Source organism: Myotis brandtii, unplaced genomic scaffold, assembly GCF_000412655.1.
Source record: "Myotis brandtii unplaced genomic scaffold, ASM41265v1 scaffold74, whole genome shotgun sequence".
Lineage (NCBI taxonomy): Eukaryota > Metazoa > Chordata > Mammalia > Chiroptera > Vespertilionidae > Myotis > Myotis brandtii.
The window spans coordinates 2692228-2716063 of record NW_005370944.1 but is presented as its reverse complement, the minus strand read 5'-3'; the positions used below and the strand labels follow the sequence as shown (position 1 = coordinate 2716063).

The 23836-nt window shown below is 41.3% G+C and overlaps 1 protein-coding gene across 9 annotated transcripts in view; it reads left to right on the top strand.

The window, feature by feature from the left end:
* The window catches only part of NEO1 (neogenin 1), a 199056-nt gene that overhangs the window by 153829 nt on the left and 21391 nt on the right, over nt 1-23836 (top strand). For 4 of the 9 annotated variants that reach the window (XM_014530445.1, XM_014530448.1, XM_014530447.1 and 1 more), the window contains exons 20-27: nt 23-217; nt 870-902; nt 3468-3536; nt 9151-9298; nt 13628-13866; nt 14391-14483; nt 18308-18466; nt 23039-23302. In XM_014530445.1, coding sequence (XP_014385931.1) covers nt 23-217; nt 870-902; nt 3468-3536; nt 9151-9298; nt 13628-13866; nt 14391-14483; nt 18308-18466; nt 23039-23302 — 1200 coding nt within the window. The remainder of the gene's footprint in view (nt 1-22; nt 218-869; nt 903-3467; nt 3537-9150; nt 9299-13627; nt 13867-14390; nt 14484-18307; nt 18467-23038; nt 23303-23836) is intronic. The other 5 variants (XM_014530451.1, XM_014530446.1, XM_014530450.1 and 2 more) reach the window with 2 other exon arrangements.

Here is a 23836-nt window from a genome sequence, read left to right as displayed (position 1 = left end):
TCCCATTAACTACTTTGGACAGGTTACATCATATATTACAGCACAGATGTGAATGCAGAGATACACGATTGGGTTATTGAGCCTGTTGTGGGCAACAGGTTGACTCACCAAATACAAGAGCTAACACTTGACACGCCATACTACTTCAAAATCCAGGCTCGGAACTCAAAGGGCATGGGGCCCATGTCTGATGCTGTCCAGTTCAGAACACCTAAAGGTAAGGCTCCCCACAGAGTGTTTTATTATGTGTCTCTTTAGTGGGACTGTGCTTGCACATGTCACTTTAGCATGTACAGACTATGGATGATATAAGCAGTCCTTATGATGAGCCACAGTGTGTGTATTTATCTCAGACTGATCCCTCACTCACCACTGACCACCAGAGGGGTGCTCCCTAGATCACTTGCCTGGCCAGATCACACAGAAGGGACCTCTGACTCCAGTCTATTCGAGGCAGTGATGTAGAGCTGTTTACAGTCAGATCAGGTGTGATTCTCTTTTCCTGTACAGAGCAATACCGTGTTATTGTGATGGATGATTCTCTTTCAATACATGCAGGCTCCCAATCTGAAAGGCTTAATGTAGACCTTTGTAGGGAGAAAGGGGACCCTTTAAAGAAATTCTAGATAAGAAAGTGAAGATGAAGTATTGAACCAAGTGAGTTTAGGAATAAAATGTAGTTGGGGACTGAGTCTCTGGAAATATGGAAACTATATATTGGTTTCTCTTCTGCTGGTACTTAAAAAAAAGACTCAATTTGTTTGGAAGTTTGTGGGATTTTTTTTTTCCTTTAAAAATTCTGCCTGTCCCATCTTCAAAGCTTGTGATTCTTGCTCTTGTTTTTTCTTCCCCTGTGCTTGGCCTGTTAGCGGACTCCTCTGATAAAATGCCTAATGACCAAGGTAAATGAGTAGATGGCCTCTCTTTCCTTTCCTCTCTTTTGTGACCTATTATTAGCTTTTTGTTGTTTTTGTTTCTTTTTTTTTTCTTGAAAATCAGTACCATGTGTTAAAAAAAACCATGTATTTATTGGCCAAAGTGGAGTTGAGTCCATGTTTGAGGCACTTGGGGTATCTGAAAAGCTGGGAGCTAAAATAGACTGGTAGGGGAAAAATCCTGACTCAGAAAACTGAGTTCTGCAGCTGTAGGAGATTGGCCTTAAGTGTGGGTCCAATTAGCACAAAGATATTTAAATTCGGCCAGGATAACAGCAAGCATACCAATTTGTAGCATTTAGTATTTTATTTGTATCTCTAAATGAAAAGTTGTAATCAAATTCAGCGAATACCCTATTTTCCTCCTCCCACAAACTATCTGTAAGTTTACCCTACTAAACTATGATTATCCATGGCAAAATTTGTGCTATTTGTTCTCTTATCATAAGCTTGATTAAGAGCTCCTTTTCCATTTCTTCCCTTAAATATATCTGCTTACTTTAAAAGAGGATATAAATGATTTTAAATGGAAACTTAGGAAGCATGAGCCACATTGTCACCATTCTTGAAATTATGTCAGCAGGGCCTTTTCACCATAGTTGCTGTGGTGGAGGATAACTGTGCTTTGTGATTTTCGTCTCTGCGAATTCAGCTAAAGTTGGTGTCTGTTTTCTATACTAAGAAAGAGCAATAAAAGTAAATTTTATGATTGCTTTCATAGTTTAAGAATAGTTATTATTAAAAAAAGATTAGTTGTTAGAAATACAGTCTTTGGATCTTGGTTAATGGCAAGGAAGAGTCAGAACTTGAGATTTCCAGTTTCAGGGCTTTGGAAATATGTTTGCATTCTATGAGTCTTTTGTTGTACTTTGTAGAAACTGCAAACATGCTTTTTTTCTGGAGGTGGGGGTGGGGAGGCACCCTAATCATGGTAGAAACTTTGACTTAAGTGTGAGAAAAGAAAAATAACCATACTGTATATGCACAGAATATAAATGTGCTTGTTCTTTCCTGGCTTCACTCCATAAGCCAGAATACAGTTCTGAGCTGCACCACACCTCTGGTATTTAAAATTCTTTGCCCATGTTTACTTTGGTTTTTTGGTTAATCCTTGGAATTTCTTGTTCATGGGTTAAATTTAAAAGAAAAAAAATATTGGGATATATAGAAATTAAACCAACCAGCTTATTGGCAAAGTGTGTTCTTTGGCAGTTAGTTACATAATATGATACTTTGGATGGTTTAGCTTAAATGTGGGCTTACCCGACAAATAAGGACACTTAAACCTGAAGAGCCTTACAAGTGCTAGGTCATTCCACCAACTAGACTTAATCATAGTGAAAAGAACGGCTGAAATCTTGATGTGTGGTATGTACCATTTGGGAGGAATGATGGCAACAGAAGTAACGGGATAGAATGATAAGTATGAGCAAATAAAAAGAGACAGTGAGTTAACTTCTAGAATATGCCCTTTTGGATACCCAAGAATTTCTGTTACCTTTTGGGGTTTTGAACTTTAAGAAACATAGAAAACATTGTTTTTTTGCCTCTAGATGTACTCTGTTAAATGAACTACGCACAGAAACCGTCACATTTTAATTTCTTTCATTTCCTCCAAGCCTGATAATTTGTAGAAGTACTTGACTTTAGCTCTAATGTTTTACAGAAACACATCTAGTTTATTAATTTCTTGCCAATCTTAATTTATACAAATTACTCCTTTATAAGTTTTTTCTTTTTTTTAAATAAGTTTTTTCTGAAGCTTCATGCTCTCTGCCTCTGTGAAGAGTAAGATTATATTCTTCCCTAAAGATTTATTATGCTTGTAATAATAGTAGTTAATATTTATTGAATATTTACTACATGTCAGGCAGCACTGATATTTGTGTTTTCTCAGCCTCTCACTGTGTTCCCTGATGCTGGGTTAGGAGATACTGTCCTTTGTGAACAACCAGAGCGAAGACTTTGTTTTTCCATCTTTGTATATTTAGTTCACTGAGACCCCAATTTGAACCTCTACTTGCCTTCCTGCTCCTGCTTAGAGAGAGGCAACTTTATAATTTGAGAAAAGAATCTAATCCCTGGTAGGCCAGATCAGCATAGGCAGGCCCTTGGAAGAGTCTAGTTCTTTATTGCAGAAGCTAATCAAACTGGTCTTCTTGGTTCCTTTTCCAAGAGAAGCTCCTTTAGCATCAGTGCTCTAAGTCATCTTTCAGAAACAGTTTCCTGGACTGGAGAACTGGGGTATGTTCCCAACTTGTGAACAGCGAATGGCAGTCTAATTACACACTAGATATAGCCGTGGAAAGGGTGTCAGCCTTTCAGATGCCTCATTGCATAGAAAGTTAGACCTTAGTTTGCTTTGCACAAATAGACTATATTTCCCCAGTTGTTCATGTGCTACTTCATTTTCTCATGAACAAAGTAGACTGAAAATAGTTTTTATATAGAAAATGCTCATTAGCTGTGAAGTGGACTTGTAACACCTGTGGGTTGGGTCACTACTGACATGATTTTTTTTCTCTCCTTCAGCCTCAGGGTCTGCAGGAAAAGGAAGCCGGCTGCCAGACCTAGGATCTGACTACAAAACTCCCATGAGCGGTAAAGCCCCTCCTGTGGCCCTGTTGCCTACTGTGGGCGCAATTCTGCTTGATATCTTGAAATGGCCTATGTAGCGTGTGTGTGGTGATTGTAGCATGTTGCCTATTTCCTTTTATTTAATAGAGTTAGCTTTAGGCACTTATCTGGCAAATATTTGCTGAATTACTGTAATCCACTCATTATAGGGTCTATAAATAAAATTGTTTCTCCACATATCCAACTTAAAATGAGGCTAATTCTGAACAAACAAAACTTCGTTTTGCCTACTGCCTCTAGAGAAAAATTAGAATTTTGTTTTCAAAAATAAACTCTAGTGGAATTAGCCATCACCCAAGCCAAAGGAATGCCTCTGAATCATTCATTTCTCCCCAAACTACTTACTATAGTGTTTTTAGTTTGGGAATTCTAAAAAAGTTTTCCTACTCTCCTAGCCATCCTAAGAGCTGGTGCCTTCTAATTACTTAATGATGGCACCTACTCTTCTACAGAACTTCACCATTTGTAAGTTACTTTCATACATTATTTTTTTAATTAAATCTTTATTGTTCAGATTATTACAGTTGTTCCTCTTTTTTCCCCCCATAGCTCCCCTCGACCTGGTTCCCACCCCACCCTCTGCCCTTATTCCCCCCGCACTGTCCTCATCCACAGGTGTACGATTTTTTTTGTCTCTTCCTGTACCCCCCACACCCCTTTCCGCCTGAGAATTGTCAGTCCACTCCCTTTCTATGCCCCTGATTCTATTATATTCACCAATTTATTCTGTTCATCAGATTATTTATTCACTGGATTTTTAGATTCGCTTGTTGATAGATACGTATTTGTTGTTCATAATTTTTATCTTTATCTTTTTCTTTTTCTTCCTCTTCTTAAAGGATACCTTTCAGCATTTCATATAATACTGGTTTGGTGGTGATGAACTCCTTTAGCTTTTTCTTATCTGTGAAGCTCTTTATCTGACCTTCAATTCTGAATGATAGCCTTGCTGGGTAAAGTAATCTTGGTTGTAGGTTCTTGGCATTCATCACTTTGAATATTTCTTGCCACTCCCTTCTGGCCAGCATAGTTTCTGTTGAGAAATCAGCTGACAGTTGTATGGGTACTCCCTTGTAGGTAACTGACTGTCTTTCTCTTGCTGCTTTTAAGATTCTCTCTTTGTCTTTTGCTCTTGGCATTTTAATTATGATGTGTCTTGGTGTGGTTCTCTTTGGATTCCTTTTGTTTGGGGTTCTCTGCGCTTCCTGGACTTGTAAGTCTATTTCTTTCACCAGGTAGGGGAAGTTTTCTGTCATTATTTCTTCAAATAGGTTTTCAATATTTTGCTCTCTCTCTTCTTCTGGCACCCCTATAATTCGGATGTTGGTACCCTTGAAGTTGTCCCAGAGGCTCTATACAGTTCCTTACACTATCTTCATATTTTTGGATGCTTTTTGTAAGTTACTTTCAGACATGAAATCATTTTCAAGCAGGACAAGGAGGTATCATTTCCATTTTAAACATTAAGAGACAGAATAGAGAAACAATCTGCCTGGATTCACCCACTAATTATGGAAGTCCGAGAACCACAACCCAGGTCTTCTGACATCTCATTGTGCCCTTTCAGCTACCACATGCAGCCTAAAAAAGCACAGGTTCTATTCCAGATGTGGGAATCTGCTATTGGTGAAAATCCATACATGCAGCTGCTAGAAGTAAGCCTTACTGTCTCCTCAACCCTGCCAGAGACACAGGGAAGACAAAGGCCTGTCCCCTGGAAACTCCTACTCTGACTGTGGAAATAAAATGATCTCTTAATCTCTAGCTATCTATTTAAATAAAATGTGGTACTGCCCTGCCCTGGCCCGGTGGCTCAGTTGTTTGGAGCATCATCCCATACACCAAAAGGTTGCAGGTTCAATTCCCAGTCAAGGCACATAGCTAGGTTGTGGGTTTGATCCCCATTAGGATGCATATGGTAGCAACTGATCAATGTTTCTCATATCGATGTTTGTTTCTCTCTCTCTCTCTCTCTCTCTCTCTCCCTCCCTCCCTTCCTCTCTCTCCCCCCTTCCTCCCTCCTTCCCTGTCTATCCCTCCCCCTTTCTCTCTCTCTCTAAAATCAATAGACATATCCTTGGGTGGGGACTTTTAAAAAAATGGTACTGCCCAGGTTTCAGTGAAATGAGCCTATTAGGAGAACCAAACAAACTTGCATGCTTCAAGAAATTCTTAGTCTCTGGGTTCTAGGACTTTGTGAGTTTTTTCTCTTGGGATGTATATGTTACATTTATGTGCTCTCCACAATGTATTATTCAAGGTTGTGAAAAAAGTAATTATTTCTTTGTCTTTTCTTTCATTTATGCATTTGTTCATTCACACATTTTTTTAAAGGTTCAGGTTCTATATAATAGGCTATGGGAGCAAAAGGAGTGAGTAACAAACTACCTAATAGAGAAAGGGGAAGCTTTGTAGAAAAGGTGATATCTGACCCAGATTTTAAAGGATGCATAGGAGGTTGTTAAATGGTCAAGGAGGGTGTTAACCATTCCAGGAATCAAAAGCAGCATGTTCTGTGAAGACCTGGCAATATAAAACAACTGCTCTACCCCGGGATCACACTTCGCAGAGGCAAAATAAGATTCTCAGGTGATAGAAGGTTAGTTAGAGCCAGCCTGTCAAAAGCTTAGATGCCAGTGCTGAGAAATGTGAGCTTCGTCCTATAAATAACATATGTAAGATGTCTGATACTGGTAAACTATGACTTCCATTTACCAGTATTGAGTATCTTCTATTAGTAGACAGTAAAGAATTAGTTGAGGGTAAGAACATAAAGTCAGAAAAGGTGGTTAGAAAGCTGTTGCAATAATTTAGGTCAGTGGTCGGCAAACTGCGGCTCTCGAGCCACATGCGGCTTTTTGGCCCCTTGAGTGTGGCTCTTCCACAAAATACCACATGCGGGCGCGCATGTACAGTGCGCTTGAAACTTTGTGGTATATTTGGGGAAGACTATACAACTAGGTAGGGCCCATAAATTAGACCATATTTGGGCTTTACATGAAACTTTTATTAACAGCAGTGCAGAGCTACTGGGTGGGGTATGCAGGCAGGCTCTGAAAGGAGAGGCTGGGGAGCTCTGAGGGGTTCGGAGGAAAGCAGAGGCAGGGGTAGTTCTCTGTATTCAACAGAGATGGATTCTCATTTATGACTTCATTTGATCTCTAACTTTGAGCTGGCCAAAATCTCCCTTCTAAGATAAAGAGTGAGCTCCCAAAGGGAGCATCAACCTTTCTACCAGGGATGTTATGACAGGCCATTTTTTAAGCTTCACCTAAATCAGTGGTCGGCAAACTGTGGCTCGCAAGCCACATGCGGCTCTTTGGCCCCTTGAGTGTGGCTCTTCCACAAAATACCACATGCGGGCGCGCATGTACAGTGCGCTTGAAACTTTGTGGCCCATGCGCAGAAGTCGGTGTTTTGTGGAAGAGCCACACTCAAGGGGCCAAAGAGCCGCATGTGGCTTGCGAGCCACAGTTTGCCGACCACTGATTTAGGTGAAGCTTAAAAAATGGCCTGTCATAACATCCCTGGTAGAAAGGTTGATGCTCCCTTTGGGAGCTCACTCTTTATCTTAGAAGGGAGATTTTGGCCAGCTCAAAGTTAGAGATCAAATGAAGTCATAAATGAGAATCCATCTCTGTTGAATACAGAGAACTACCCCTGCCTCTGCTTTCCTCCGAACCCCTCAGAGCTCCCCAGCCTCTCCTTTCAGAGCCTGCCTGCATACCCCACCCAGTAGCTCTGCACTGCTGTTAATAAAAGTTTCATGTAAAGCCCAAATATGGTCTAATTTATGGGCCCTACCTAGTTGTATAGTCTTCCCCAAATATAAAAATGTTATTTTATTAAAGGTCAGTGTATACAATTTGAGTTGTCTGTCTGCTAACCTTTTTCTCAGAAATGAAGGATAAAAATGATTGAACTACATGTAGAAGAATAAGCTCTTAAGCTCTCCTAAATCAGCCCAGATTTTGCATTATGCTTAGATGTAGCCTATAACATCATAGAATCAAAACTTGGAAGGTCAGTTAACCTAACGCTATGGAAGGAATTCCCACAATAAGTATAGTTTGGATTAGCTCATAAGTTTATAAACCAGGTTGTATATGAAAAGCACTTTGAGAGCTTTTTCTAAAAACAGCTTCCCAGGCCATACCTTCATGGTAGGAATTTATCCCACAACATCCCAGCCTGGTAGAATGACTTTAAGTACTTCCATTGACTGAACACTCATCACTTGGCAAAGCAGCTCATCCCATTCTTGTACAGCTCTGATGGTTAGAAAGATAAGAGAGAGAGAAACTAGAAGGAAAGACATCAAATATCCATGGTGGTTAGATCTGTATGGATTACCCATGTTTTATAATATGAGCATGCATAATTTTTATAATGAGGTGGGAAGCGAAGAAATGTTTCAGAAAATGGAAAATAATTTAGAAAAAAGCTGGGTTACAGAAGACCTCGAAAAAAGCTTAGAACTCATCCTGTAAGCAAAGCAACAACAATAATAATAATAATTATTATTATTATTATATAATGAAGAGGAAGAAAATCTAAATTCCTCAAGGTTCTACATAGGTCTCTATACACCTCTCCAGCCTCATTCTTTTTGTTTTTTCTCACTTCCTTTCCTCTAACATTACATATCTCTCTTTGCTTAAGGAAAGAAACGTTGCTCTTCCTTTACCATGCCAAGCTCATTCCTGCCTTAGGATCCTTCCACTAGGCTGTTCCCTCTCTATGAGTGTTCTTCATCCAGGTCTTTATATGGTGGGATCTTACATTTTTTCAAATCTCAGCTCAAATGCCATCTTCTCAGAGAAGCTTTTTCCAACCACTCAATATAAAATAGCCACCCAGTCACTGTGTTATATCCCCCATTTGATTTTTTTCATAGCACTCACTATTCATAATTTGTGACTTACTGTTTGGCTCCACCCCAACATTCACATTTTTGTTGCTCACCATTGCATCCTCATCCTTAGTACTTAGAACAATGCCTGGCGCATAGCAAGCACTCATTAAATATTTGTCAAATTAGTGCATACATGCAGACCTACGTTTTCCTGAAATGGAGTAAGAGATTAACTCTGCATAAACTGTATTTATAAAAAGAGAGACTTTAATTTTTAAGCAATTTTTTGTGATCTTAGACATATTTTAGAAAAAAACTTTTGCTTTCTATGAATGTACATTTTTAAAGTAGTTTTGAAAGTCAGAAAACTAAATGATTTATAAATGGTGCTTTAGAAGATGAATTTATGTGTAACATAAGACACAGGGGGGCAGACCCTTTATTTGTCCAAGTATAATGTTCAGTATAATTTCAGAAGCTTTTCTTGAACAGCTTTGTGCAAGGCACTGTGCTGAGAAATTTCATAGGGCAAAAACTCAGCTTTCTGGATTTCATAATCTAGAGGAGCTAGCCATGTTCATGGGACACTTTTACACAAGGTGCAGTGGTGAGCATTAGAAAGAAGTTCACATAAAGTATCTCTACTCACATGAAGGTTCTACAGCCTGATTGTATACATTTCTAGAATCCTCTAATACTAATGTGCCATTTTTCTCTCTCCAGGCAGTAACAGCCCCCATGGAAGCCCCACCTCTCCTCTGGACAGTAATATGCTCCTGGTCGTCATCATCTCTGTTGGGGTCATTACCATCGTGGTGGTTGTGATCATTGCTATCTTTTGCACCAGGCGCACCACCTCTCACCAGAAAAAGTAAGGAGCCCCAAATGTAGCCCACAGATTGGTTCTATTCTTTTGCTTTATGTGACTTCTGTATTTGGAATTGCACAGAGAGTATAAACATAAAATACTTGGAAAGTGATATTGTAAATATTCTTAAAACACAGACTGGCTCCTCTCATAAATGTGTATTGTCAGGGTCTTGGCAGGAAATAGGTGATGCACTCAAAAGGGGTGAAGAAGAGTATAATGAAGGGGTCATTTACAAAGTCCTAGGTAGGGTTAGGAAAACTGGGCAGCAATGTTCAAGGGCCAGCAGCAGTGAGAGGCTACCACCTTAGGTGGTGACAATGACTATCTCAGGCATGAAAGGGTAAGAGTTCTTTTTGAGGTAGAGCAAGCTGTTTTCAGAAACCTGAAGTTGTGGGAGAAGGCTTTCGACAGGAGCTGTGTGTGCTGGTGGAAATGGAGACACTGACAATCTCTAGCCCAACAGGCAGAGGCCTGTGTCTTGCCTCTGCCTTCTACTTGACAAACCCAACTGGACACCAGGGGCAGGATTGTCAAGTAGATATAGTTCATGCCACTCAACCTCTTGAGTCACAGAGCCAAGTAGAGAGATCAGGAGAGGAAAGTGGACAGTCCAGCCTTGCTGGGAGCCCTGCTGAAGTATGTCTAATATGCATTCAGTGAGCCAGACGCACAGGAGTCTCTGCACATTCTTATAGGCTATTTTATAGCGGAAATACCAACTGAGATGGAAGAAAACCACAGGCCTCTTATTCTAAATCTGAGTTCAACCTACATGTAGAAGTTGAGGTTGGTACCAGGGTGGGGGGCTGACTTAATGGATAAGAAAGGATCATTTATAATCACCATATCACATTCCCAGAGAGGACAGGTGGCTGCTAGCTCTGCACTCCGCTGGGATTTTGAGGCTTGTGTAGAGCAAATAACATGGTTATTCAGTAATGTAGTGCTTAATAACAGCCTGCACTCCTGAACTTGAGAGAATCCTTGACCCTAAATCACATTCAACTCATATCTGGCAGTGAGACAGCATAAAAACATAGATTCCTGAGTTACCCCAATAGCAAAAACAGTGTGAGTAATAAAATAAATGACTTTAGTTGCAGTGTCCTAAAAGATTATAAGATTAAGGTATTGCTCCTGAACATACACACACACACACACACACACACACACACACACACACACACACATTCATGTCTGTGGGATTATCCATCAGACTTGGTCTGCCCAAGGCCAGGATGCATGTATTTAATAATGATGCATCTGTTGTCAACACACAGGACAAGTACAGCTACCTTGTAACTGCTGCTGGTCATGTTGTAGGTCATCTTCTGTAGGCTGTCTGATGTTTTTAATGTTGCTTTTGCCCCAATAAAATAGCTTTCTGTAGCTTGCATTGCATCACTTTCCCAAGAGAATGGAGATTCATTGTATAAGCTTCCTGATCATTGATTCTTTCAGCTCTCCCTATCTACTTTTGATTATAGAAAACTTTCTCTTAAAAGCCTCAAAGGATTTAAAAAATAATCATTAAAATAAAATAAATATGCATCTATACGAAAAAATAAAACTTTGATATTAAAAAAAAGCCTCAAAGGTTACATTTTTTTTTATTCTAGAACTTTTCTGCAAGTTTCTTCATTCATCTATCATTTATCTATCTCACATTTATCTATCTTTATGAACTGAATTTTATAGCTAGTTTTAGAGATCTTGAGATTTTTATTTAAAAGAATCTAAAAAACAAAATGACAATTCCTTAGTGCTTTGAAGAACTTAAAATTTAAAGTAAATAAAAAATAAAGTACTTTGTCTTCAGATTGAGAGGTAGGAAAATGGGTTGGTAATATGCTCTGTAATCTTGTATTTGAATCTGTAAGTCTTTCAGATTTGGGTCCCCACAGATACTAGGGGGGTGAGGGCATGTGCTGGGGGGTGGGAATGGCCAGGGAGAGGTCAATAGGGGGAAAAGGAGACATATGTAATACTTTAAACAATAAAGAATTAAAAAAGAATTGTACCAAGTCTTCACAGGACATTTCCCCTCCTTCCCCAATGGCCTGCTTCCCAGTGCTGAAGGGACAGAGCCAATAGAGTTAGAGGTTAGCTGTGTTGGAGAGTTCCATTGACCATTGAAAACTACGTGAGCTTTTCTTATTGCTTTGTTCCTCTTTAATACCTGAAGTGCCTCCCTTTCAATTGTAGCTGTTTATAGAATCACTGGTAGAACATCTAAGCTGAAGAGCATGGAGAGTGTAGCCCTCATTGTTTCTCAGCACATTCCTCTATGGCCCCTCAGTCTCAACAGAGAAGTACCTTGGCATACCACCATCACATCTAGAACCTTTCTGTTGGGAATAATTATTTTCTCCCCCTTCCTAAGTGTCCTTCCTCCTGTCTGAACCCAGTTCTCCATTTATCCTGTGGGTCTTAGTGTCTTCTATTTTTTAAGACCTTGTACTTGCTGTTGCCCTCTCTCCAGCACAGCTAACCTCTAACTCTATTGGCTCTGTCTCTTCAGCATTTAAGTGTGCTCCCACTTCTACCATGTTAAGAAATAATTACAATTATAACCCTTCCTCTACACATGGTGCTTACCACTGGCTGCTTACAAATCCCTGTTTTTTCCTCCACCACAAAACTTCTTGAATACTTATCTATACTCATCTGTTCTTTCACTGCCTAGTCATGCTTTAATTCTTTCCAATCTGAATTCTGCCCCTGCAGCTTTACCAAAGTTGCCTCTTCTGCATTTCCTCTTGAATGTCTCAGGCACTGGAAGATCCAAAACAGAATTTATAATCTTTTCTGTCAAACTTGTTTCTCCCCCATTATTCTCAGTGTTAGTAAATGGTTTAAGCCAGAAACCTTGGCATCATCCTTTATTCCTCTTGCTTCTGTTCTGCTGCCCCACCTCACATCCGTTTATTCACCAAGTCTTGTCATTTCTGACTCCATTCCCACTGTCCCCAGCCACTATCAGTTGTGGCTGAGGTTATTGCAGCACATCCTAGCTGGTCTCCTATTCTGTCTCCTACTCCTTAAATCCCTCTTCACACCACAGTGGGTGTAAATTTTTAACTCAAAATTGATATGCTTACTCTCCTGCTTAAAACTATTTAGTGGTTTCTCATTATTCTTGGCATGCTGTAGAAGCCCGTTAGGATCTGACCCCTGACTGCCTTTCCAGCATCCCCATGGGTCACTGCCTCCACCACTTGGGACTTGGTGCAGTCCTTCTACGGTTATACTAGGCTGTTGTTCTCCACTTCAGGGCTTGGACATATGCTGATTTCACCCTCTGGAATGCACCATCTGTCTTGCCCCCTTTGGGTCTTAGCTTAAATTTTACTTCTCTTTCCTGGTTTTTCCTGTCCACCTTATGTTCAATTATTAAGAAGTCACTGTAATGCTTGGCATTTCATTAAACTCAGAGCATTTTAACATAATCGTCCAATGTCTGCCTTCCTCACTTGACCACAAGTTCTGAGAGCACAGCAGTCTGGCACAGAGTCTGACATAAAGTGGGTCCCTAATAAATGCTTACTGAATGTGTGAGTGAGTGGCGTAATGGAAGAAAAACTAAGGCACAAAGAAGTAGACACTGTCACCTACACTCTTGACTTTACCCAGTTGTTAGTCCTACTTTGGGTTAACTAAAATGTTGTTCAAAGAAAACAAGCAAACTCGTAGAGACAACATAATGATGGTTACCAGAGGGGGAGTCTGGTGGGGGAGGAAGAAAAGGATAAAAGGGATCAAATATATGGTGATGGAAACACTGGACTTTGGGTGGTGAGTGCACAATAGAGTATACAGATGTCGTATTACAAAGATGTACACCTGGAACTTATATAATGTTATTAACCAATGTTACCCCAATAAACTTAATTTGGAAAATAAGTAAAAATATAAAATAAAGTAAAATGTTGTTCCTCCCTCCTTTATAAGCCATAGATACTATTTTTACTTCATTGTTATATTTTTGGTGAATCTTGTCCTTTCTCTGTTGACTGGAGGAACCTTCTTCTTTAGAGATTATTTGATTTTAAAATGCTGTCCAATCTCTTGATACTAAAAAAAAAAAAAAATTTACAAGGCAACATGCAAATATGCCTTGTACATATATCCAAATACACGTGGACAAAGGGGAGATCCATTTACTGCTCCCAGAAGGAAACTTCTTGCCTCTGGTTTTCTTTTTGTGTGTTTTTAGTTCTGCCTTTCCTTGAAGCGTCTCACAGAAGTGCCGTTTTAATCATTTAGACCATTTGACAAATATGCTTAAAAGAGTTACTTGAGAAAAAATCCTTTTAATTTTGTGCCTAGGAAACGAGCTGCTTGTAAGTCAGTGAACGGCTCCCACAAGTACAAAGGGAACGCCAAAGATGTCAAACCCCCAGACCTCTGGATCCATCATGAGAGACTGGAGCTGAAACCAATTGATAAGTCTCCAGACCCGAACCCCATCATGACCGATACTCCAATTCCTCGTAACTCTCAAGATATCACACCAGTTGACAATTCCATGGACAGCAACATCCATCAAAGGCGGAATTCGTACAGAGGTGCAGGTTTTCCCAAAATGTTAAGGGACTATTTTCATTTAAATCATTTTATCAAGTTGCCTTAAAACTTGGTGGTTTCTATACAGCTGAGATTTGGTCAACATCTGATGAAGGATACCTAGCTTGTTGTGGGGGACAGGTTCTATACCTTTTAGATCTTTTAGGTCTCTCATTGGGCTTCACCAGCTTGATACTCAAGCATTTGAGACAACCTAGCCCATGTCTATGCATTTCATTCTGTCCTTCAGTCGGAGTCCAGCTGTCATTGTGGTATTCAGAATGCTCTTGGTCTGTGTGCTCTTACAGACACCACAGTGAAGCATGGTAGGCAGCATTGTGTCAACTGTATTGACTCTCAAAAGGGACTCCTGTAATGCACTAATGATCACTTTCCTCTTTATTTCACTTCCTGCAGAAACACCTTGTCCCCATTTTCTTGTTTGTGTATTCCCCACTAGATATGTTTTACTTCTGAAAGTGGCCTAGGGCACATGCTTATAACCACCCTTCTATTTGATGTCTAGGGCATGAATCTGAGGACAGCATGTCTACACTGGCTGGAAGGCGAGGAATGAGACCAAAAATGATGATGCCCTTTGACTCCCAGCCACCCCAGCGTAAGTTCAAAGTGTCTCTTTCTCTAGTACTGTCAGTCTAGTCAGTCATGTTGGGGACCAATTTTGAATGATCTCTTTGACTTCACTCGATCCTGACACAAAACCGCTTTGGCAACTTGAGAGAAGTATCAAAGAGTTGCCATATTTTACAATTAATATTATTGAGACTAGCTCCTTTAATTATAGGGAAAAGACACTACAAAGCCAATTTCCCAGTCTCCCAGGAATAGGGAAGTAACTAATCTCCCTAAAAGTGCAGAGCTTACCTGGCTGGTGTGGCTCAGTGGTTGAGCATCGGCCCATGAACCAGAAGGTCACAGTTTGATTCCTGGTCAGGGCATATGCCCTGGTTGTGGGCTCGATCTCCAGTAGGGGGTGTGTAGGAAGGCAGCCCATCAATGATTCTTTCTCATCATTGATGTTTCCATCTCTCTCTCCCTCTCCCTTCCATTCTCTGAAGTCAATAAAAACATATATTTTAAAAAGTGCAGAGCATTTCTGCAGGAGAAATGGGGAAGCATCTGTCCAGGCTTTTTAGGCTTCTGGCACACATTCAGGGTTAATAGGCACCTGTGGAATTTTTTAAATTATTAGACCGGTATTTTAGAGGAAGTTTGAGGTTAACTGTATGGAGGTGGTGTTTGTTTTGTTTGTTTTAAATCCTCACCCAGGACATATATAGAGAGAGAGAAACATCAATCAGTTGTCTTCCACACGTGCCCAACTTGGAATCAAACCCACAACTTAGGCTTGTACCTTGACCAGTGCACAGGACAACGCTCAACCAACTGAGTTACTCTGGCCGGAAAACAGTATGGAGTTTGTAAAGCAATATTTTCAACCTTACTTGACCTATGCCTCACTTTGATAAGCTTAAAAGTTCCTCAACCTCCTATAATAATATTTGAAATTCAAAATAAGTTAAATATCATGATTAAAAGCCAAAAAGTAATGGGATAAACCAATGTTTTTCAAACTAAGCCTTTTAAGACTAGCTGGCACAGTGGTGCTTCCAGTGGAGCCCCCTGTTCCATCCTAGAATAAAAGCTACCTGCCTATCAGTATCAATTTTACAAACTACTTGATATATGGAAGTATTTGCTCTAACCTGGACAGTAGGCTAGTAAACCTCAACACCGTCAGATACCTAAATTCAAATACTGAAAGCGTCAAATCCTGAAAGATCACTTTTCAGTTTTGACCCAAATGAGCTTTTGATTTTTAATTTATTTCTTAAAAGATGTCTCATTTTAGAACTCTCATCCATCTCTTTGTCAGTGGTGTCAGAGATTTAAATAATCCCAAATACCATACATGCACACAGGTGCACCATGGCACCCTGTACTTGGGAACTGGTAGAACATGTGAATGTCTGTATGCGCACACACTCTCTCTCACTCATTCACTATGCACAAACACTAGGCACTAGGTGCTAAAAACCAGCTTTGAGAGAGTAAAGGCCAGTTCACGAATAGGTCATTTCTGCGCAATATACTTTTTGCTTACGGTCCATGATGAAAGAAGGACCTGCACTTAGAAGTGTGCAGGGGAAAACCATGGTTTCCCTCTTACAGCAGGGCCCCAGGTTTAAAAATGCAAATGTCCCAACAGAATAAATGAATCTATTCCAGTTGCTTTTGATTATAAGAAGATGGTAGCTTTACTGCTTATGTGTTTGTTTTGTATAAGACTTTAGGTCTTACCTGACTGGCTTATTTTTAAAACTTGTGAAGTTTTACTATTCTTATTCGTAGATTTGATACTTTTAAATACATTAAGGAGAAAAGATATGCTGTCCCAGTTGACATCATTCCTTTTTCTCCTTTTTTTCTTTTTGTAGTGGAAAAGTATGCATAAATTTTAAATATTTAATTTGTGCCTCAAATAGTTGGGTGGGTGAGTGGAATCTTTTAGAATCTGATGCCAGGTACCTAGAATACTTTGGTCTTCAGGTTTTGAGATCCCCTTTTCCCTACACAGCTACAGCCCTGGAGTCTTCACCCACCAGCCACCTGCTCTGGCTTTAAATGGCCGAGCACTTCTAGGAAGGCCTTGCCCAGCAGCATTGGGTCCTTATTCAGCCAACAGATAATGATGGCTACCTCTTGTAGGCAGGCACTTTCAGTTACTTTATTTGTTACTTACTTCATTTGGAAAGACTGGAAATGCCTTTAGAAAGAGAAGGTCAGTTTTGTTTTTCTGTTGTGAGAGTCCTCTCTATCCAGAATATTTTCAGATAGCTAAAAATCAGGAGGCTTATTCACCTCTTCCTAGCCTTGATTGGGGAAACACTGATTCTGAAGCTCCCGCTTGTGAATTGGTCTTCCCTCCCTTAGAGGAGATGCTGACTCTCAAACTGTCCTGCTTTTCCAAGTTGTGTTTTATTCCAAAGGACCACCTGAGCCTCTGGTTCCCCAGGCCTTGAGGGGGGCAGTAAGAATCCAGGGTCGCTGGTCAGTTGTGCCACCTGCTTGTTTGCAGGTGGCCAGGACAGGAGATAGCTGGAGGAGAAAGGCATCTGTTTTATTGACTGGGATTTCCTTCCAGGGTAATGTTGAGTGGCCCCACAAAGATCCAGACAGATCCTTGGTGACAGAAGACATTTTCATAGACTCCAAAGGCTGTAATTGAGTTTATCACAAAGTTCATGAAGCCTTTGCTTAGGAAACAAAAGATCTCCTATGTTTCTAGTCACCCCTACCTATTTGCCTATTTGGGGCTTTTGAGCTGGTTATCTTGATCTTAAACATTGTTTCTACAACTACTCTATGGAGTACCTAAGGAAAGTTAGTTGCAAACTGGACTTCTGGTTTTGTTTATTTCCACCTCTGGGATTGATAATGTAGCCTCATTAAGTAAAAACTTTGTCTTCATAGAATGTTGTATATGAAATATCTGTGTGGAACTTTGGATTTGTTAGCTAAATGCAGCAAATTGAATTCCTTAGCCAGTATGGGAAGGAAAAAGGCAATTAGGAAAGATCCATGTATATTTTAAAATGTGAACGGATGTGGCTGAGCTTCCAGGCTGGAAGTTGTAAGAGAGTGTCCTAGGCTGAGTACTGGAGTGGACCATAAGAATCAGTTCCATTCGCATTCCTTTTAAGATATGAAAACTGACTAAACAGCTACTCATTCATGCAGCCTAAGTACCTATTGCATGCTTCATTCAACAAGTAAGAAAAGGCAATGAATTAGGAATATATGCAAAAGAGAAGGACTTACATCTTTCTAGCATGAGAAAAAAGCATAGAAACCTAAACCATCATTTCTTTGCTTTATTATTTTGTTGTCATTGTTAATCCTCACCTGAGGATATTTTTTCCATTGCTTTTTCAGAGAGAGTGGAAGGGGGGAAGAAGAAAGAGAGCGAGAGTGCAACATTGATGTGAGAGAAACACATCGATTGATTGCCTCCCCCACTTGCCCCAGCCGGGTGTGAGGAGCGAACCCACAACCCAAGTACATGCCCTTGAATGGGAATCAAACCCACAACCCTTGGGTGCACAGGCTGACACTCTAACCACTAAGCAACACAGGCCAGAGCTCACCGTTAACATTTTAGTATATATTCCTCAGACTTCTTTTTCTGCGTGTAGATAGATAGACAGGCAGACAAACGTATGTACATGAGTGTGTTGAATTTTTTTAAAACAAGTGTAAAATCCATGGCTGATTGTCCATATCCAGCCTGCTGCCACCAAAAAACCAAGGGAATGGTTGCACTGTATGGGAGGGAGAAGGGATGACTTTGCTCTTGAACTGTGATTTGTGTGTGTCTGTGCAAGCATGTTAAGCATTTCTCTGTCTTGTGTTCATTCACAGCTATGATTAGTGCCCATCCCATCCATTCCCTCGATAACCCTCACCATCATTTCCACTCCAGCAGCCTCGCTTCTCCAGCTCGCAGTCATCTCTACCACCCAAGCAGCCCATGGCCCATTGGCACATCCATGTCCCTTTCAGACAGGGCCAGTTCCACAGGTGAGAGACGAGGACTGCATCCCAGGTGAAATCTTTCCATGAGTTGGCAAGCTGCAGTGGGGAAGGACTTGCCCGCTTAGAAGGATTTAGAGGTTTTCTCAGTGTTATATATTTATCATAACATTGCTGTTCCTGACTCAAATTTGTTTCTGTAAAATTGACCCAACTTTTCTCCCAAAGTTTTAAGTGCTCAGTGTGAGTCATTTTAGTAAAAACACAATAACTCTAATTACGTAATCATGTCTTCTTCCAACAACTTGTATTTTAATTGAGTTCTATTTTCAGTTAATTTTTTTTAACCCTCCAATTTGAAAGAAGATTCATTCTGTATGATTTTCAGACATTGGAGGTCGACTTTGCCTCTCTGTCGCCTTAATTTGGGAGGGTTCGTAGGGCAGCCGTAGGTGTTACTCACAGGAGGTTACATGCTTCTGCCAGGGAGCAGAGTAAGAACAGCATCTGAGGGTGCTGAGGCTACAGCCACATGGGGCTGGTGCATATCGTAACCATCAGGTGGCCTAGCGGGTTACTAAAATGAGAAAGGGCTGCACAGATAGGAAATTAGCCTAACAGTCTGCAGTGTGTTTAAAGAAACACATTGCCAGAAAAACATTTCCCAGTTTGGAAACCTTAAGAAGCATCATCAAAACAGTTTTATGGAGGAAATAGTGAAAGTGAGGGGACAGTAAATGGAATAGATATGATTATTCATCATTAATTGAAAATTAATTTTCACCCTCAGTTTTAAGGTACAAATCTAGTAATGGCTCATATATGAAGCATACTCTTTATATCGTTTGAAACTTATTTGTTAATAGTTATGATGTTATTAGTAGAACTAAATGTTGGTGGTTCTGGAAAAAAAGAGAATTTCAAGTGAATTCCATTTTAAGAGAACCTCAAAACTTCATGCTAGAAGTTAGGCTTGCCAGTAGCATCCCCTCTCCTTTATATTTTGATCAATTATAATCATACCCAAAACATCAAATGAAGATCAAGGCTTTATTAAGGGATGTCCAGTAACTCCCAAAGTTATCTCCTCCCAAACCTTTTCTTGGCTTGGAGAGTGCTGCTGGAACTCATGTCTAAAATTGGCCTTCCTACTATCTCCCCCAAATCTGAGTTTGGGATTCTGCCTTTAGGGAAAGTGCACTGGAGGCTGTATGGAGAACCGAAATCTGCCTCACAGATGTGGCCTCTGATACAACAGCAACCAGAAAGCCACCCTCTAAACCTGCTCTTGGAAAGCCATTTTGTATCCTGACCCTGTTAAGGCAGATGAATCTCACACACTAGGCTGTGTGTGGTGGGGTTGGGGGGTGGGGATTGGCAAGAAGCCTGGCAGTTCCCACCCAGCCCTCATCCTAGTGGTGGTTCAGTTGGTGGAAGTTCCATTCTTATGGACTTAGGCAGAAGTGAAGAGAGGAAAAGTAATGATTTGCATTATGAAAGGGTTATTTTTCAGTGGCCAGAGGGGATAAATAAAGGTGAAACCAGTGGTAGAGTCACTGAAGATGTAGAGCAAGCATGTCAAACTCGCAGCCCACGGGCCGCACACGGCCCACAATGAATATTTTTGCGGCCCAGCTAATATAACGGTATGTAAGAAAAAATTTCGTACTTAATTTTTACAATATTCTGCTATACATAATTATTTATAATGAACTACAACGTTCGCTAATGACCGATTACTATAATCATGTTGCATTCATTTCCCTCCACTAATACTAGCAGCAAATATTTTAGTAGCCAATTGCCATGCCATTAGTCTTGTACTGACTTGTTTGGTGTGCGCAACAGGAAATATTTTGCTTTCGTAGAACAAGAAAAATAGATTTATTTGCATTACGCTTATTAATTTGTGCAGTTATTCAGAGTCTGGTAAGTTAATGTTCAAGAAAAAATATTAATTTTTATTAAAATGTTCTATTATTTCATGTTAACGAATACTCATTTATTTCCGCCCTTTGTATTCAGCATGTCTCTATCGAAATAAACCTACGTTTCTATGAAAATTGAAACTTTTGTTTTTTTGCGGCCCACATAAACTTAAACCTTGTTTATATGGCCCGTGTTAGCCTTTGAGTTTGACATGCTTGGTGTAGAGCAAGTATCTAGAAGTGATCAAGTTCTCTTACTGCTATGCTTTCCTGAGCTCTGGAACTCAGTACTGCGCCGCCGCCAGCCCTGTGTGTGTGGGCTCGGCATGACTAGACCCTGGCCAGGGCAGTCCTCCCGCTAGTGAGCACTTGCTGTGTCTTGTCCTGGAACATTTATTATGTCACCACTACTTGACATAGGAAGAGCACTTTCCACTTGTCCAAGTCGATGGGCAGTGTGAACTTTGTGTGTCTTAAACAACTCTGGAGTCGGCCCCTCGCCAGCAGGAACTTGTGTTACAGCATAGTTTTCCTTATTTTATATGCACAATCTCAGGGTGCGCCCACTGTATTCTCGGAGAATAAAGGGTGCCTGGTGCCCTCTGGAGCTGTACAGTGAAGAACAGCACAGACTCGTGTAGGCAACCCTCTGTTACCTTTTCACATTTCCCACCACCTCTCTGGCCTTCAGAAGCTTATCAAATTAAGGCAGTTGAGGTGGCCAAGGCAGGTGTGTGTGCCCAGAGTGACCTAAAATATCTGCCAGTGCAGGCTGACATGGTCCCGGCTGAAGCCTGCTCTCTTTCCTAGTGCCTGCTTCCACCCTCACCAGCTCCCTCCAGGCCCAGGTCACACCTAGCAAGCAGACCAGCAGCTCCCAGCTGTGGGGGTGGCTGGCTTAAGCAAGCACAAAAAGTAAAATCCTCAGCCTGGTAAGGTTGTCATGACCAGGCTTTCAGCACTTGAGGAGGGTGTTGAGTCCCTCATTCCTGGGACCCAAGACCTTTAAGCTAAGGGGTAGCACTCATGACTGGCATGGCCTGTCTCCTGAAAGCCCAAGGGAACAAAATCATTGCTCCCTCAGCAACAACGGCAGGGAAATAGGTTGGATTCTGCAGGTTGCTCATGCATTGCTGCTTAAAAGGGTTATTTTCTTTTTTAAGGGTGAGAACTCTAAGAGTCAGGGGAGGACCTCCTTCAGGCTGCCTGAAGCAGCCGCATCCAGCGCTGGTGTCCTCCAGGCCCCTCCCTGGGGTACAAACGGTGGTTTGCACCAGCTCCCATTGTTCTCCTCATATAGTCTCTCTGGGCCTTGGTGCTGCTGCTACTCCTGCAGGGCCAGGGGAGGGTGGCATTGGACATGGAAGGGCAGTAGTGTGTGGTGGATCAGAAGGTGAGCTTGTGAGTCCAGCCAGGGATTCAGATTCCTGCTTTACCTGTTCTCACTCTGTCCTAGGGCGAGGCCTAACCTCCCAGTGCCTTCTGAGTTACTCTGAGGATTGAATGAGCTAACAAATGCAAAGCACTTCTCATAGTCCCTGGCTCAGAGTAATCACTCAGCAATTTACAAAGAAAAGAACCTTTTTCAAGCCTTCTGTTTAGCACTTTTCATAAGGCTTCTCAATTAATCTCCAGTGAATCTTATGTTATTCTTCCTGTTTTATAGGTGAAGAAACTGAGACTCAGATTCGGTGACTGCCAAGTTCACCCAGCTAGTATGCCAAGATTAGAGTCCAGGTCTATCTGATCCAAAGCCAGTGCTTTTTCCACCCCACCACACTGCCTTCCAGAACAATGACCCTTTTTTACATATTTTGAGATTGTTACCATGTTCTTCCCAAGTCTTCCCCTTCTCCAGGCTGACCTGACCCTATTTCTTTCTCTCGCCCCATCACCCTTCATATGCATAATCCTAAAGCTATGTGTAGACCTCTGGACTAGTTGGTTGTCCAGGTCTCATTTGAGCTGTGGGGCTGTTGCTTTGGTGAGGCTGTGCCTAGTCCCCTAAGGGCAGGCAGGGCCTGTGGCATTGCCTCTCCTATGGTAACCACCCGGCCTTGCAGGCAGAGCTGGTACTTGTCCAGTACCCAGCCAGCCTTAGTGACTAAACATGTTATCTATGGAAGTCACTGAGACTATCAATCAATGAAACTTTAAATTTTCTTTTATAATTATGTCTTAATAGCTAGTACTCTCATGAACCTTTTTTTAAAATATGTTTTGGTTTCAGAGAGAGGAAGGGAGAAGGAGAGAGGGATAGAAACATCAATGATGAGAGAGAGAGACTTCGATCAGCTGCCTCCTGCACACCCCCTACTGGGGATCAAGTCCATAACCCGGGAATCGAACCATGACCTCCTGGTTCATGGGTCAACGCTCAGTCATTGAGCCATACCTGCAGGGCTCACAAACCTTTTTATGTGCTCCATAGTAAGTACCGAACAGAACTTTAAATATGTAAAATTATGAACATTTACCTGTTTAGCTGAAAAAATTCCAGTAACTGGTTGACAGAATTGTTTGGAACTCTTAGATTAGTCCATTCTTCCTTAGCCTTGGCAGAGGTGCTCATCCAGGGACCTCAGTGCTTACTGAGCTGCTTTCAGGGGCCCTTAGAAACAGCCAGAACTCGGGGATGTACATATGTTTAATGGGTTTTTAAAATGCTAACATCTAGACTTTCCTGCTATAGAATCCATTCGAAATACCCCCAGCACTGACACCATGCCAGCCTCCTCGTCTCAGACATGCTGTACTGATCACCAGGATCCTGAAGGTGCTACAAGCTCCTCTTACTTGGCTAGCTCCCAAGAGGAAGATTCAGGCCAAAGTCTTCCTACCGCCCACGTTCGCCCTTCCCACCCATTGAAGAGCTTTGCTGTGCCAGCCATCCCACCCCCGGGTCCACCCACCTATGATCCCGCGCTGCCAAGCACACCATTACTGTCCCAACAAGGTGAGTGAAGACAACAGCACTGGAGGGACCCTTTAGCTCTGGCTTATTGCAAAAATCGCCTCTTCTTTAAAGAATAATAAAGCAAGTACCCTTCAAGCTTCTCCCCTCTCAGGGAGGGTGTGGGCTTTCTCCTGTGGGAACTGTTGTGGACAACATTCGCAAGAATAAGACCACCGACTCCAATTATGTCTTAAACAGCAAGCGAGGATTTATTGAACTGGCCAGTGACTGCCACAGGCTTTCTCCTGTAACAGCCCCAAGCTTTGTGCTCCTCGAGCTTTTATCCCCAGAAACCACAAACGTCCTTGATTTACAGTTACAAGGGTCTAATCAGGACCTTGACGCGCCGATGTCTGGGAGTGGGAGACTTGGAGTTATGCCTGGTTACCTATCCTTGACCCCATCCTTGTTATAATTTTTTTACTGACATTCAATTCATCACACTCCCTACTGGTCTTAAGAGATGAATTCAGACCCTGGATTCGTCGCTAGTATCCACTAGCTGAGAGTACTGGGTGTGCAGGACCATGAGTT